This window comes from Papilio machaon, chromosome 3 (genome assembly GCF_912999745.1).
Source record: "Papilio machaon chromosome 3, ilPapMach1.1, whole genome shotgun sequence".
Taxonomy (NCBI): Eukaryota; Metazoa; Arthropoda; class Insecta; order Lepidoptera; family Papilionidae; genus Papilio; species Papilio machaon.
The window spans coordinates 6318574-6335987 of NC_059988.1; the positions used below are offsets into that span (position 1 = coordinate 6318574).

Consider the following 17414-nt stretch of genomic DNA (forward strand, 5'->3'; position numbering starts at 1 on the left):
GAAGCGGATTATCTTTCGTTTCTCAATTCTTAGAATTTCTAGAGGGTATGCAACTCAAATTTTAGGATTATCAGACTTGTACTGACGTCTGTCAAGCGTGTCTTACATCGTTAATATCTTGCTGTAAGTATGAAAACCTTCATGGTATATATTTTTTCAGAGCCGCCTGCGAGTCCGTCCGGTGAGTTACCAATTACCATCGATCATCAACAAGATGAAACCAGCGTACAGAGCAACCTTACCAGGAACGATGCGAACTGTGACAAAACTGGCACATGCTATGATGGTAAGATTTAATGAATTTAATATTATATATTTACCAGATAACGCAAACAAACTACTGCTAACTTAACTAAGTATTTTATTGAAGTTCTTTGTATCCAATATATTGTTTCTTCTAGTATCCGTTCACTGCAAGGACACAAGGATCGCAGTACAAGTTCGCACAAACAAGCCTTTCAACGGTCGCATCTACGCTCTCGGTCGTTCTGAGACTTGTAACATTGATGTCGTCAACAGTGACCTCTTCCGTCTCGACCTAACCATGGCCGGACAGGATTGTAATACTCAGAGTGTGGTAAGTATATCATTACAAAGTTTAATGAGATATTATTTTATGTCCTCTTGCATTATGTTATATCGGCCATTTTTCAGCAAGGATAAAGAAATTGAAGGCAATGATGGAAACTGGATTAAAACTACTTAAAAGGGATCATAAAATATTATCTCTCACTGTTTAATGTTCGTTCAAATTATGTTAATACAACATCCGAAAACTCAAAATAAAACACAGAGATTTAGTTTAATTTTAAATAACATAAATGTCTTTTCAGACCGGTGTGTATTCTAACACAGTAGTTCTGCAACATCACAGCGTTGTCATGACTAAAGCGGACAAGATCTACAAAGTGAAATGTACCTATGACATGAGCTCGAAGAATATAACATTCGGAATGGTGCCAATCAGGTTAGTATGTTCCTCAATAACGGACCACTTCACACCTATTAACATCTCGGCTAGAATTTAAAAGACAATAGTAGAAACTGTATACATACGTGATGTGGATATGAAATGTTGAAAATGTAGGTGCATCTCAGTACGCGATAGCGCGAGTGGATAGACACTATCGACTATTGCCTTATAAATATGTAAATAATACTAAGTATTCGTTCGTGAGTTATGCGTGTTGCGAAGTTTTTGCTAAGCTTTTTGTTACGATAATAATACTCCTATTTCTTGTCAAGATTATATCTACAAGAAACAATGATACGGGTTTAGCTCACGTACTTTCTTCATATAAACAAAGTATACTCAGTTTTGTAAAAAAGGGCGATAGGGTGAATATAGAAGAGGGGGTGGGAAGAACATCAATGATTTTTTTTTGGAGTATGCTTTCTAACATAATAATTTAATGAAAGCTTTGTTCACAATACTTTAATTCGAAAGATTTTCCACACGAAACATTCCGGCTGATTAGAGTTATTTAGTTACTATGTTATTTATGAATACATGTTATTTTCAGAGACCCAGAGATGATTTCGATCACGGCTGCCCCCGAGGCACCTCCTCCGCGCATTCGCATCCTGGACGGGCGCGAGCGCGAGGTGGAAACCGTGCGGATCGGCGACCGTCTCACCTTCCGCATCGAAATACCCGACGACAGTAAGATACACCACGATTGTTGATGTTGTAGATGTCAAGTATACAGTTAGATGCATTAATATGTATACATATACACGGATCCAGAAATTTGTATACACCTGCTTTTTCAATCATGTTCACGTATCCTTCGAAACATGAATTCATGGTCAAAAGTAGATTCATTGTATAAAACTTGTTCTTTGTTTGATAATTTTGGCATACCAACTTATTATCTGGTCAAAATATCCACTCAGAAGTCGCAATTGTTGTGATAGCTTAATCAGAACAAAAAATAATAATAATTTATTTAGCTGCGATAGAATTGGTTTTAGGAATCTTGTACTAAGAAAATAATTTTTTCATAGCTCCATACGGCATCTTCGCACGAAGCTGCGTCGCCATGGCCAAAGACTCAAAGAGTACGTTCACAATCATCGACGACGAAGGGTTAGTAACAACAAATACTAGCTACTAATTTATTTATATGACTGCTATCAGATATTAACGTCAGTATATCTCTTATAGGTGTCCAGTGGATCCTTCAATCTTCCCAGGTTTTACACCAGACGGTAACGCACTTCAATCCGTGTACGAAGCTTTTAGATTTACCGAATCCTACGGCGTTATCTTCCAATGCAACGTCAAATACTGCCTCGGGCCTTGTGAACCGGTGAGTGTTTTAATTTGTGTGTAAAAAATGTTCATGTTGATTTTTTGTTGCAAATTTCGTGTGGGTAATATTAGTTACGGTGTTGAACGAAATTGTTTGACATTTGATATGGTATAAGGTGGTACTGTGATGATTTACAATAATACAACATGGCAGATACCGTGTCCTATCATCTCGATTGTTTTTTCACTCAAGCAATACTCGTTTAATGGTAGTCATAAATGATGAAGATGCAAGATTCATCGAACATAAAATTTGTGCAAAAAAGAAAATTATAATTTGAATGCTAAGTTATTGTAAATTTTGCATGCGTAAAAGCTTGATTATTAAGCTACTGCTTGTTCTTAGGCATTGTGCGAATGGGGTAGAGAATCTTTGGAGTCATGGGGAAGAAAGAAGCGTTCGCTGCCCGCCAACGAGACCGAAGAGTCGAGAAATAAGGAAGAAAATATGAACATCTCGCAAGAAATCCTCGTCCTAGATTTTGGTGATGAAAGACAGAGTACAGATTTCCTCCGTTCTGATAAGCCTGGTGGTACAGCGTCTGAAGCTAACTATGGCGGTAAGAATTTATTTCATATGTATTTTTTTCATATGTAGAGATACTAAAAACAATATAGAATGAAGTGGTAGGAATACTATATCCACAGGTGGGCACAGTTAATCGAAAAGTTAACTTCGTTAATCGTTAATTCGTTAATTGAAAAATTAACTTCGTTAATCGTTAATGCGTTAAATTCTCGAAATTTTAACGCAAGTTAAAGTTAATCGTTAACAGTTAACCATACCAAAATTATACATACCAATTTCACACTTTTGTGGCGACACTTGTTTAAAATAGTAATTTGACTGTATATTCTATAACACATTAGTATTAGAGACAAGTATGAATGCATTATAGTATATTTCATTACGAGTGCGGAAAGCCTGTCATTACAAAGAGTTCCGACAAATGTCTACAAGTTGACAGTTGGAACAAGTTGTAATGACAGTTTCGCACGTGTACTAAGCAACTATTTTTGATACAGTTGCGAATAAAATGAAGCAATTTAATAGAATAATATAATCACAATAAACTCAACTAACTAAAATGTTTGAAAAATGGCGCCAACCGTAAAAGAATACAAACAGAGATTTTTTTGTTTTTTTTTTCACCCATTCTGGGTAGGCAAAGGGAACTATGCCCAAACGGCCAAGTTTTCAGTAAATTATTTTTATTAATACGAGTATGAAATGAAAATGAAATTTAATGCGATGAAATAAAATGAAATCTAACCTAATTCATTGAATAAAAGCATTAAATCTGATATTGTAACAAATAAGAAGATTCTTTTTAGTAATATTTGCATGAATCATAAAAACTTCAATGATTTTTTTTTTGTAAAAACTTCGTGGTTGGTTTTTTTCTTTTTAATAGACATTATTTTGACAGATGGGAAAGAGAACGTACGAGTTTGAGAAAGCTAAAGAAAAAGCACGAGTAAAAAAGTTTTTTAATACAGTTGCTCAAAAAGGGATTGGAGGGTATTGCAGGGACGAAGAGCGTTCGGAATGTGGGCTTATTACATACTCTTGCTTTTACATACTCGTAATGAAACCGAACGAACCTTCGAACCTTCTTTTGATTTTGTCCTGTTGTTCATGTCTTTCTCGGACGCTCTAATGCATCACACTTGCACGCGAACTTCACGTATATCAATTATCAACTCGTTCGTTCACCATTCGAGTCGCCGACAGTCGCTCAACATAGTTGAACTTACGAGCGTGGCGTGGCACGTAATTTAAACAAAATGAAAGCACGTCTCCAAGTTTCTAATTTAACGATTAACGGACTTTTATTAACGGAAGTTGAGTTTAACGGAAGTTAACAAAAGCGTTAACACTTTTTGAAGTTAACTTAAAAGTTAATCCGTTAAGCAAAATGTTAACTTCGTTAATTAACGATTAACGGATTAACGAGTTAATGCCCAGCTCTGACTATATCCAACAGTCACTATTGTAATTTTATTTAAGACTTAAAATAGCAGCCAAAATAAACTAATCCGTTTACAGTATTAGTATTTTAATGACTTAGTAGTAAAATAAATTACAAATATTAAAGTTATTTATTTAAAAATTTCAGAGAAAACAGTAACAATAGTGGAACCGTGCCCGAGCAAAGCATCAGTGCTGCTTTTGGGCGTCGCCTGCGCACTTCTCGTCCTACTCTACATCGCCACCATCTTTTGTTACTACATGCGCAAATGGCTGACTCCGCCAAAACACATGTCGTAATATCATTAAATGTCAGATTTTGAGGTTATGTAGATTCTAGTGGTTTTGTTGCTTAGCGCTGGATTTACATCAATTTGTGATACATTTGACTGATAATTGCAATGAGACAAACAAAATCATTAATTAAATAAAGCTTTTTCAGGAATGGATTAAAAAAGGTAGAATTGGATATCAACCACCGGAATTTAGCATTTAACACAGTGGTAAAATATTGCATTTGAAAGCATTTATTATGTATAAGTCTTTGCTTATTATTTACATCAACCGGCTTTTTATTTACAAAATATTAATTTCATAGCCGTGACTAATTTAACAGCAAACTAGTTATTTAATTAGGTTAAAAATAGTTTAGTTTTGGAAAATGCATTTATTAATATTAGGTAGACTAATTTTGGATGAACAAAAGTGTGTACAACTATCTTAAATTATATTAGGTGAAAAATGTTCTTTGGAATAATCCCTAAGAAATTTCAGTCATTGTATGGATTAGTAATAATTTTAGGGGATTATTCTGAAAATTAAATTATTGGATTTTGTATTAGATAATTTAGATAATAATTAGATATATAAGAACTGCATACATAATCATTTATCATATGTATTAATATCTTATGTTTTGTAACTCATTAGAAAACTAATAGATTTGTAAATATACTGTATCCGTCCATTTGGCGCTGAACAGTAAAGCTCTCATTGAACTTTCAGTTGGGTTTTGATGAAATGTCAAATAAAATATAATAAAGATTGACATAAACAAAAAAATTGACACTCAGTCATAGTTACATTTCACTTAACCCAACTTGAGATTTCGTAACTTATTTAGATTAATATACTATTTATTTTTTTAACTTTATCGCATAAATGAAATAAAATTGTACAAATTTACTGTTTTTTTTTTATTCCATTTCCAACATAAGAACAATAATATCAACCAGTAAACAAAACCAATAAATAGGTTCTCTAACATTCTTTGTTTTAAATTTTTCTACACAATATTTTAAAAACTTTACTTAATTTTCCACAGATTCAAGCATTAATTTGTTATAAACACCATTTAAGATTTCTTCTTGTACATCAGGATCAATATCTTCTAAGGAACAATTAAAAACTTTTTCAAAATTATTTAATAACATAGGAGTTACTTGATCGGGGGTGAATGTCATCCCTGTTTCTTGACTGAGAGAAGTTACACCTTTATCCTCTATGCCACACGGGTCAATGTGGTTAAACCATGACAGATCATTATCACAATTCAATGATATACCATGTGTGGTAACATATCTTGAGGCATGTATTCCAATAGCTGCAACTTTATTGTCACCAATCCAGACACCCGTATATGGTGACCTACTTGCTTCCAAACCTACAAGCAAAAAAACCAACTAATTATTGTTAAATTGTAATTAATATACAACATTACAATCACTTTGATCACATGATAAATGTGACCTGAAAACTAAGTTGAAAGCATGTTTTAAAATGTAAGGAAATAAAACTAGTATTTAGCGCTAATATGAAAGACTATGCTAAAAGGATAACATATATATTCTTATGCTAAACAAAGCATTGCCAAATTTTATTTAATTTCTATAACTCACCTAACTCTTCACATAGTTGGATAACAGTCTCTTCTAAACTCTTCACATACCATTTGACACTAGTTTTGTAATTTTTTAAGTTGATTATTGGGTAAACAACTAATTGACCTGGACCATGAAATGTAATAAGGCCACCTCTATTAGTTTTCCTAAATTCAGCACCTAAGCTTCGTAGTCTTAAAATTTCTTTTTCGGGTGTTTCATCTCTTATACCTACGAAGAAAATTGCATTTAAGACATAAAAAGTATCTAATCAAGTTCCATCAAAGTTACAGTAAAAACATTTTAGTGAATAAATATGTATAAGGTATTAAAACATTCTAACCAACAGTGTAGACAGGTTTGTGTTCGACTAGTAGAAGAGTATCGTTATTAATGTTATAACCATTCCTCATAGCATTGAAATGTCTCTTCGCTAGAGCTTGTTGAATTTTCAACGCGGTATCATAACTGACAAGGCCTAATTTCCAGATTTTAACCATTTTTGTTGTTAGGAATTTTTAAAATTAAGATTTCCTTAAAAATAATAAGTAAAGACTTGAGAAATTTGTAATTTTGATTTTTTTGATTGTTTTAAAAATTCAAAAACTACAGAAATAAACAAAAGGACGATTAAATGTCAATATGACATTTGCTGACAGTTTCCAGATTTAGAAAATTATAAATTTTATTTTTAAAAAAATTAAAATATTTTTTTATTCTTCCAGTCCTAAAAAGCAACAGAATTTGATATTAATGAAATTTAATGAAACTTTTAGGTAGTTTATCCTGTCTGACACTTTTTTTATTGGTTAATTTCATGTTATGTTGAAAGTTGCCATCTATTAATATTTCATTGAACTTAGTACGAATAAGAGACATGCTTTTTTTTTAATGCTGCTATTCGCTGCTAGATGGCACGATAGTAAAATAGTACCATTCATTTCCAAACTCACTGAAATTGCGTATTTATTCGTGGTTTTCGGTTAAGCGGTTAGGGCATAGGCTCAGTGATCTCGTGTGCTTTGCTTGTAGGGCGGTGTTGTGGACGTAACGTAAACCAGCTGTGAATGTAAACATTAGAAATTACGTAGACATTGTTTCGCAAGTTAATATATTCATCATTATTCAAAAAGTAGGTAGTTTAAATATGCGCGGTTGTTATTCAAGTGTGCGTTCACAAAATATCAGATCAAAGTTTTGAGCGTCGTAAATTCTATGGTTTTCAGAAAACTTTGTTCTATTAACATGAGTATTTTGTATAATGGATAACAGTGAAGGTAAGATATTTTTATTACTTTAAAACTTCGAACTTTACTGGTTTTGGACACAGTTATAAGGCCGAAAATCGAATACCTACCTCACGATTTTAAGAATAATGGTCAAATTGGAAATAATCTTGTTTTTATACTGAATATTATACATATGTTTTTTAAAAGGTGGATTGAAACAACACCGCAAACTAGAATGCCGACCGCGGCTACCACTGAGCTAATATGTGTTCAGATTGAGTCAAGTGTTTCTAATGTAGTATTCTTTTATTTTATTGGTTACCAATAAAAAAGACTTGAAGAATCAAATGGTAAAAGTAAAATCTAATAGTCGACTTACTTACTTTCACACAACACATCAGAAGGCATTCAAATAGTGATTTTAACTAGTTATGAATTAAAAAAAAATGTATGAAAAAATAGGTTGAAATAGATAAATTGTCGATAGTTTTGTTTTGTACATTTATTATTGTTAGAACTATAATTGTTAGTGCAAGGGTTGAAAGCCGCTGAGGTAAACAATAAGCAGTTAGGAAAGCGACGTCCCGGCTTCCCGTAAGCTATTAATAATCCCGGGAACACGGGCGTCGCCACGGGGTTCGCTACTGCATCCTATTTCTCACGCTTTTATTTTTTATTACCCTGGTAATGACTTATCGATTTAACGTCCGAAGATTTGGTGTTTATTGAATACTTTTTGACACATTCCATGATGTGTGATTTTTTCACACGAAAGTGAAGTCATCAGATGAGTCGGTGGTGGTCATCTGTTGATATTTTCATATATTTTTTTATTTGTTTACTTTGACATATTATGTAAAAAGTGCAATTTTAGTATTTTTTAACTACGTCCAAACTGCAATTAAGGTATTCCCACGATTTATTATTCTTTATTTTGACAAATATCGCTTTTAATATTATGTTCTCTGAAAAAAACTTAACACGTAACGACTTATTAGATTATCCGCTGGTCCAAATAATCGATTAGTTAAAAAAGTGATTTATTTTCAAACACAATCCGTTCACTGAAAGCTTGTTGACATTGAATGATAAATTGGCTTATTGCCCGCTTGTTAGAAAAACGTTGACAGAGATATTCAAGTACAGTGGGCCTAGTACGAATATATATGACAAGCGCCATCATGTAATTTTTTGTCATGTCATGTTCACTTTTAATAAAAAAAAGTCCGACGAAACTTACAATAATTTGATTCGACTTACTTGTGTTATTCGTAGTTCTTTAACACTTAAAACATATAATGTTATTGTGGTATTTTTTTTAGACTTAACATCATAAATCGTAAATTTTTTCACGATATTTCCATAGGTATTTGTGGATTGTAGATCACACTTGGTTGCCATGGTGATGCGCAGCAGCCGGCATGCTGCGTGACGCGAATGTCGAAGCCTACGATCGATGCCCGCCCTTTTTCTTGCGATCACAATTTAAAGATAAAGTTATCATTTATGAACATTTTAGGAGTTATCTTTTAGTTATTGGTCACTAACTATTGTAAATATAAGATAATTAGAAAATACAACAAATTAATAGTCTAAATACAGGTGGTTTTAAAATTATTGTTTGATATTGAGGACAAAACCCAAATTTTGTAAGTTTATTATAAAATGTTCTACATTTGCTCTATTAACAGCTTAATAAATGAAAAAGAACATAAATGTAACGCATTTCTACTAATCCGATTAAGATGTATAATAAAAATACTATTTATAACGCTCCGCTTGTTCCGAGATGCGGCTAATTAAGTCGTAAAAAGCTTTTCCTCGACCGAAGTGTTTGGCCAGAACGCAGAGAGTGAGTTATCGCCCTTATCCTCGGCTTTAATTATTCATGAGCAATGGACAAGTTTTCCGAAATCTAGCAACATCTGGGACACCGAATATTTGCAGTCGCTTTAAAGTTTTACTGTGGCTTTCTGGTTTCGTGTCTTCAACACATACTACATCCTATAAATATTATAATTTTTTACATTTGAGTGATGTTTTTTCACTTTTTTTCAGATGCTGCCATCTGGTGAGCGCTGGTGAAATGAGTACGAGGTCTACAAATCGCAGTTATTCATACGATGAGACTGTACAGGTATTGTATACTTAATACTGTCATCTATAAAAAAATAAACTACTCCCGTCAAGAACTAAACAATTTCTAAGCGGCATCAAGCATAAAAAAGGTTGACAATTAGCGGCTATTAATCAGTTTAGAAGTTCATATATGTAAATCAAAGACCAAACATCTTCCCTGAAGCATTGCCTTCCCTGAAGAGCTACAGGCGCTTAAAAAAACAAGTATAGTTCGGAACAAGAACCCATGATTTTCAAATAAAACTTACTTTTCCATTTTCACTGTTTTCGTTTTATTCGAGTTAAAAATATGGAAGCTGTAAATGCGTACCGACATCTAAATGAAGAACAAGGTAATTCAGCTTTAAGAGTCGACGTAATAAAGTTTAATTTGGATACAAAGAGCAGAAATTGCAGGCTTTTCATGACGATCTATAAACACGTTTACTGTTGTGCCTTTCATTGTAAATGAGACCTTACTTTTCGAGTTTTTAAGTTCATTATTGAGTGTTTGAGAAAGATTCAGAGGCGCGGAAGAAGTTTTTGAGTGCGGGTCATAACGACACATTAGGTGACACGGGCGCTCTTACCTTTATTAATGCGGTACAGGGCTAAGCGCTCTCACGAACCTTTTGTGCCCGAAATTCGTAACTTGTTTACTGCGAGTGGCACTGTATACGCAAGTACGTTTGTTTGGTCTATCTTTGCTTGTGTAAAAAGTTTACGAACGAATTAAAAATGAATGTTTTAATATCTTTTTTTTCTATCATATCAATATCGATATCAATCTTTTTGCCGACAGAGGTTTCACTTTCGGTTGCGTTAATCGTGAATCTCAAAGGCCTAACAAAATAAACTCACGCAGCACTTTAAAAGGAACAATAGAGCGAACTGGTGAGTCGTAATTTACAAGACGCTGTCTTATCTTAACGCTCGGTGCTTTTTGATACAATATTCCCGAGGGTTCGCGACCATTTATCAGGCGCGACCCACATCGGGGCGACATCTGGTGGCAGCCTCGCCTACCCTATATAACACTGTTACTGGAAACGATTATTGTGGGAATCAGTTCCTTTATTGCACTGACCTCATATCCAGCGATTCCCGTAAACGAAATAAAACAGGTGACGTTTATTGTGTTCAATGTTTCCGGTATATTTTTTGGCGTGGTCATGATTTGTACGAAAGACTTTTCAAAAACGTTTTTAAGCTGAGTTTTTTTCAAAGTGAATCATAAAATTAGCTATGAAGATAGTAGAGTATTGATTTTTCATTAAAAACTAATCCAGTGATTAACTTGTTTTTAAAACCCAAGAAGATTCCTTGGGAGAAGTCAAGAAAGAAGTAGACGGAAGTACTAAATAAAATAGCCAACAGAAAAAAATAGTAAATCGCTCTACATTTAAATGTAAGGGTCCCGAAACTCTACGTTAGAAAAGGTGGTTGTAGTCAATGTTTGTACTACACAGGTCACGCTCTGAAAAGCTTCGTAAAGCACAAAGGCGCGTGCACGCGGACGCATAGAGCGGAAAATTCGATTTTCTGGCACGCGCCTTCTTAATGCGTTGTGGTCCTTCGAGCCCAACCCTTGCCGCGAAACACTGCCTTAATCAAATTCACTGCGCCAATCTCCGGCTACATAGATAGCGAAAAACCAATATATTGCCTATGTTGCCTCGAAATTTCATAAAATAATGGGTTAATCGCAATTTTATCAAATATTTTCCATAATATTTGCGAATCAATTAATTGAAGATAGCACAATTTAATAATATTATTATTAGATATTTAATATTAAAAGTACTTAAATAAAACAAGACATCGTTAGATTTATCATCAAAATGTTCAATTTTGAACAAAAATTGCCAAAACGTTTAGTTAAATTGCTCACTGTAAGTTTTTGACACCAAATTCTAGTACATTTTGTGAGATTTTCTACTAACGATGTTTTAATTACTCCATGACTTGGCACTAAGATTTATGTAACAAGATATTGCTTACTTCTTACAATATATTAAATGGTCAAGAAACATTGCAAATATATTTAAATTCTTTGGCTATAGATTCTTAACCAATGTTTTAAAGAAAACATATGCTATACGACTAATAGTTTTTTATTGAGTTTAATAGCTTTTTTTCTTACGTGAGATATTTTTTAATTTAAACTTAACAAACGCAAGTACCGAATTTCAAAATGAGATTAAGTATTTCTAAATAAGAAAAACCTGAAATATTTCCTTGTATGATCACCTTCGATTAGCAATAACAAGTTGGTATTAGTTGGTAGGATAACAATAACAAGTTAACCGAGGATGACCACATTATACTCTTTAGGCAACGCAAGTAAAATATTAAGAAAATTTAACGTTCATAAAAATTCTTAAAAACTACCTTTGTTCTACTGTAAATTTACTGTAGTAGATTTGCGGACCATCTCTACGACTATGAATTCAAATTTTCCAAAACATTAATTCAGGGAGTGGACCTTTGTATCCGTACTTATACGATTTACGGCCGTCTCTATCAAGGTAAGGTTACATTTGCACAGTACATAATAGATAGGACTAAAGTGCTGAGGCTATCCTCAGTTAAGTTAAGCTAGTATCCTCTACACGAACTTGATTCTGTGTGTTTCCACCGTCGACATACTGGTAAAGTAACGGATTTTTTTAATTACAATTATTTAAAACAATACCCCATTATTTAATTTAGCCCAAAATTAATATCTGTAGTAATCTGTGCTAAGAAAATAAGAGCTTTTGTTAAATTCTATATTTTTATTTTTTATGATTAAAAGTGGGTTATTATTATCCGGAGTTCACTATTTTTGTATATTATAAGGAGTAGTGACGTCATCAAGTTCAAATCTCACTTAATTGTATAAGAACAACAGGCGTTTGTATCTTTATAACTTTTGAGTTATGAATACTCATTTAGTATTTAAAATGCAATCATACTTTATTACCCTTCTTTGTATTGTCAATTATTCAACATATGTCTCGTTTTCTATCCTTTTTCATGTATGTTATTACATTCTAAGCCTACACTTAATAAGTAGGTGTACAAATTTAATTGCTTGCCAACGCTAATACCACCCGCAGTCAATTTATGCGTACCTAGTGCGTAGTTTCACGCCTCCATTGCAAACGACTATGCCCTTGCATTTGTTATTGCGCAAGATTACACGTTTCGTTATTATTATGGTTACATGAAATTAAATTTAAAAATTAAAATTATAGAATTTGTCGCTAATTTATATAAATGTAAATATAATGCGTGCAATTTATGTATTTTTTCTTTATTTGGATAAAATGGTGATTATAAAGTACTGCCCTCTAGTATCGAGTAGTGGCAATAAAATGATCCGAATGTGTTTTGATTAATCACAACTAGAGGGCCAGTACTGATATTTTACATCGTTAATAACTGTTTTAGTTTATAAATTAGGTCGATATGATAAATAAGGGTTTCATGTCTAATATTTTTAGTGACATTAATCCTGTTTTATTTGCCTGCATATTCCTACGGCATTTTACCTATGACCAACCGTTTACAATACCCAAAGTCTCTTTCCCTTCCTTGTTTCCTTTACTTTATTTTCCGTGTTCACCCATTCTGTCCTCTGAGCTCTAATTTGATGTTTTTTGACTACGGTTATGAAGGTCAATTCCCTTTACTTCATTAGTTTTGTTTACTTTCATCCACAAATATAAGTAGGACTGCGAGTAAAGATACTTCGTAATTTTATTTATATTTGAAAAAATGCGTTAACAAGTTAATTTTTTTTAATATCAGATTTATATAGAACATTTGTTGTAATTAACTGGCGAAAGTTAATCTCACTTCGTCCCCCGCGGCCGTAGCGAACCCGCGTCGCGCCGCCCTAAATCACAGTCCGGACTGACATTGTGACAACTAGCGTAGACTTTCGACCTTTCAGCTGCAATATGCAGTTATCGTGCTGCGACATGCGATACTATATTTAACGTTTTCAACGACTGCAAATTAAAACATTAAAAGGGCCAATTATAAAAACTTTTCACTAATTACTTCAACGGGTCGATTTGAATGTAATGTGAGATTACAATCATATTTTTAAGATGCGATTCGATCGATCTATGAAGGCATATTATGCATTGACTGTATTATACTAGGTGGCGCTAGTTCCGTATGTCATGATATAATTTTGTGAAAAAGCTTGAATATTTTTTTTGACTTGTGTCGTATATATAGAACTATACAGTTATGTGAACTAATTACAAAATTATATATAAAAAATAATTTTCAAATATAATATTGTTTCTATCTTCTTTTAATTTTCCCGTAAAATATTTATAAGAGCAGCTATCGTGTCAAGTATCTTTGATTTTGTGAAGTGTACACTCACACGCGACAATGTATTCTTGTGAAAAGGTATTGTTTGAAGTACGCTTGTGTGTAAAAATTTTATAGCTACATAAATTCATCGAAAAAAACATAGCGACTAACGGAAAACAGAATTGTGATAGTCGATTCTGAATTTCACTGTTGTTGTGTACTGCACTGGAAAATTGTTTTATTTTTACCTTCTTACTGTTTTGTCGTGTGACAAACAGGCATCGTGTCACAATACCAGCTATAAAGGCAGTTTTACATAAAACATGTTATTTCAGTGCCGTCAGAAAATACTACATGATTTATCGATTTGGCACGTCTGGGTCAAAAGTACTCTACTGCCCGAAGTATCAACTGAAGTGACGGATACTACGCATCTATGACTATGGATTATGGACCACATGGGAAAAGTTTCTTAAATGTTTAACCTATTTTATAACCACAAAATATGTTCTCACTATGTTAATTTTATAACACCTACAATAGCTTACGAATTAGCATTTTTTAGCTATAGAATGAAAACGGTGCCGGCTAGTCAATATTTTTTATTTAACTTTTCTAGTGCATATTTATAAATTATAGCAAGCATAAATTATAGTATTAGCAGTACATTTTCCGATGCTACTAGTCACCGTGAAGTAGCAACATAGATAACCATTGAGGCGATATATTAAGGATGTAGGTGGGAAAAAGAGGTGACGTCACCAACGCCCTTAGGAATTGTCGGCTTCTTTCATCAAATCCCTACACTGCTCGCTGCGATTATTCAATATACGATATATTCAATTTTTCTCAAACTTCAATAATATAGAATCTGTTGGAAATTGTTATTAATTTTTAGTTACGTAAGCATGATAAACAAATATTACAAATAATCTTAACAAATTTACAATGAACAAAATTACAGTGACTTAAAGTATTAAAAATAATTCGTAATATTTTCCAGCTATTTTGACGATACTTCAAAATGACAATAAGTAGTATTTTGGATCTTTTGCTACTTGTTAAAAATACTAAACTAATATACTCGTTACGTAATGTTTAATGCATTATCTTATACAAGTTACAATATATGGGTGTAGTAAAGTTTGAGAACCATCTGTAAGAAAAGAAATAAATGATCCCCTCTTTACAAAAGTAATCCGGAAAGTAGATGGCAATGCGGTATTCATTCGCAGGGTGTTTTATTGGACTGAATTTAAGATATTAAGTGAAAAGTTGTATGATTTCAAGTCGATAATTATTGAAAATAAATACTATAAAAATTGAAGCCACAATATCTCTATTTGTTGTCGTCTAGTGGTTTTTTTTTAATTTTAACTTATCTGTATAAGTCTAAATTGTATATTAGCAGTTCATCTCAATTAAATTTAAAGAAAGACGTGTTCAGGTCAATTAGATTATGCCATATATTGTACAATTAATGTTTTATTGGAGCAATGAGAAATTATATTTTGTACGATAGCAGTATTATGAGTAAATATGGGACATCCTATATATGAGAATGCACCGGTGCATTGGTCGGAGGGCGAATGTCCCGTGTAGCCCACTGCAGCCCGCGCCGCCTTAATCAAACCCAAGCAATTTATGATCGCACCACGCCTGCACCGATACGGGGATATTCTGCTATCGCACATTTGTTTCCATCGATGCTAGTGCGCAAAGTAACGAAATCCACATAAATTTCCACGTCCAAAAATGATCTGACAAAATGACCAATTATCTTCGCAATTTTTTCAAGCATAATAAAAGGGATGGCATTGCATTTTTGTAATATGTTTCGTTAGAGTAGAGCCACGTTTTAAATTTGCCTTACAATTAATATAAAAGATTATTTAAAATAAATAGCCATATTAGATTAGATAATTGATTTCATGATTTTTATAAAAAAAAATTATACTTTTAATTTATTTATAAAGTTTTATTATTATTACAGAATGGACCACCAATATGCGCGTATTGTATCTTAACTCTAAGGGCGGGGAGGCGCCCCTATCGAATGTCTTTGCATTACAAAATACACTTTCCGATAAGTTTCCTGATCCGTTTATTGATGTAATCGTCGCCATTTTGAAACGGTCAATGATTTGCTTTCTTACAGAATTTAACGAAATATAGAATTTTCCAATAATTACTACTGATTTTGTAACAATTTTCGTGAATTTCTCACTATATGTGATCACTGTTTTTACTACAATGTTTAAGTACTCCGTGGAATCATATGGTCATGGATGGAGCAAATAGGTATTGAAGTACACACTTTCAAGTCAAAAAAGTCAAAATTAATTAAAAGAATTAATTTTCTACGAAATAATAAACATATGTAAAGCACTGAGGCATTCACATTTCTTCATTACACCAAAATGACAAAAAAACAACGTTATACACAAGAACAAACTTCGTTAGTCAGATTCTCTTTCAACTTGAACTTCGGCACAATTACTCACCGCCGCCGTTCAAAGAGTAGAGGCAGGTTAAAGTGTACATTCAAAATGCAAGTGATGCGGGGTGAGTGGCTTATTTGTGCGTCTGACTGAAGCACTGCACTTTGTAATTTAGGCATGCGCCGATGCATGAAATCGGATTAACATTACTAACTTATTTACATTCAAATTTCTTAACTGTTGAAATGAAAGAATAAAAAATAGTTTATCCGTTAATCTAAAAAAATTAAAGCATTTTAAGACGATATTCGAAATATATTTACATTATTTGCCTCGCTTGAACTTAAAATTTAATGAACCTTCCTACTTTTATGTAAATACAGCCTGAGACTCCGTCCGTGCGTAATAAAAAAAAACTTAGTAAGTAACTAAGTAGCCTATGTGTTCTTCCAGACTATGTTTTACGTCTGTGCCAAATTTCATCAAAATCCATCGAGCCATTACGGAGATACCTTTAAGCAAACATCCATCTAAGCATACGCATTTATAATATTAGTAAAATTCCTTCACTAGTACGCTTTTCTATCAACGTGTATAATGTATTGATTTTTTCTTTTGTCTATATTAAAAGGGATTGTAAATTGGAGTTTGTAAGTTTGGAAACAATTTACATAATGAAACTAATTTTAATACAGTAACAAATTTACTAAAATTTACTCCATTTGTTTTGCGTTGAAACATTAACTACTCCCAAATGTACCATAACTTAGCGGATAGGTTTGTGACCAGTAAAACATTCGTTTCGTTTTGAATATTATAAACATAAAAATTGACCGTTTTTTTAAATATTTAACCATAAAATTTGACCAATAAACAGGTTAATATATTTTTGTAGCAAAAAAGATCTGGTAATAATTTAAACGATTTTTTTTAAAACAGATATGAAGTATTGAAGAATTTGGAATTCATTAGGAATTACCACAATTTTGTTGAAGATATTTATACATACATAAATTCAAAACACGCTTCCTTTACTTTTACAACTTTCTAGCTGTCGCACGCGACTCTGTCCGCTCAGATTAAAAAAACTCAATAAGTAGCCTGTGTGTTCTTCTAAACAATGCTCTACATCTATGCCAAATT

At 32.8% G+C, this 17414-nt stretch overlaps 2 protein-coding genes across 2 annotated transcripts in view; one reads left to right on the top strand and one right to left on the bottom strand.

The window, feature by feature from the left end:
• Nucleotides 1-4919, top strand: part of LOC106710311 — a 47453-nt gene extending 42534 nt beyond the window's left edge. The window contains exons 9-16 of the mRNA XM_045686059.1: nt 161-286; nt 402-577; nt 834-967; nt 1524-1663; nt 2008-2089; nt 2168-2312; nt 2661-2874; nt 4435-4919. Of these exons, the coding sequence (XP_045542015.1) occupies nt 161-286; nt 402-577; nt 834-967; nt 1524-1663; nt 2008-2089; nt 2168-2312; nt 2661-2874; nt 4435-4586 (1169 nt within the window). The 3' untranslated portion in view covers nt 4587-4919. The remainder of the gene's footprint in view (nt 1-160; nt 287-401; nt 578-833; nt 968-1523; nt 1664-2007; nt 2090-2167; nt 2313-2660; nt 2875-4434) is intronic.
• Nucleotides 4920-5581: 662 nt separating this feature from the next.
• LOC106710373 (putative lipoyltransferase 2, mitochondrial) lies at nt 5582-6739 on the bottom strand. Its single transcript, XM_014502392.2, has 3 exons — nt 6510-6739; nt 6185-6397; nt 5582-5949 (listed from the first exon to the last, which is right to left on the bottom strand). Exons 1-3 carry the CDS (start codon nt 6664-6666, stop codon nt 5597-5599), a joined length of 723 nt encoding a protein of 240 aa, XP_014357878.2. The 5' UTR covers nt 6667-6739; the 3' UTR covers nt 5582-5596.
• Between the last annotated feature and the right edge of the window lie 10675 nt (nt 6740-17414).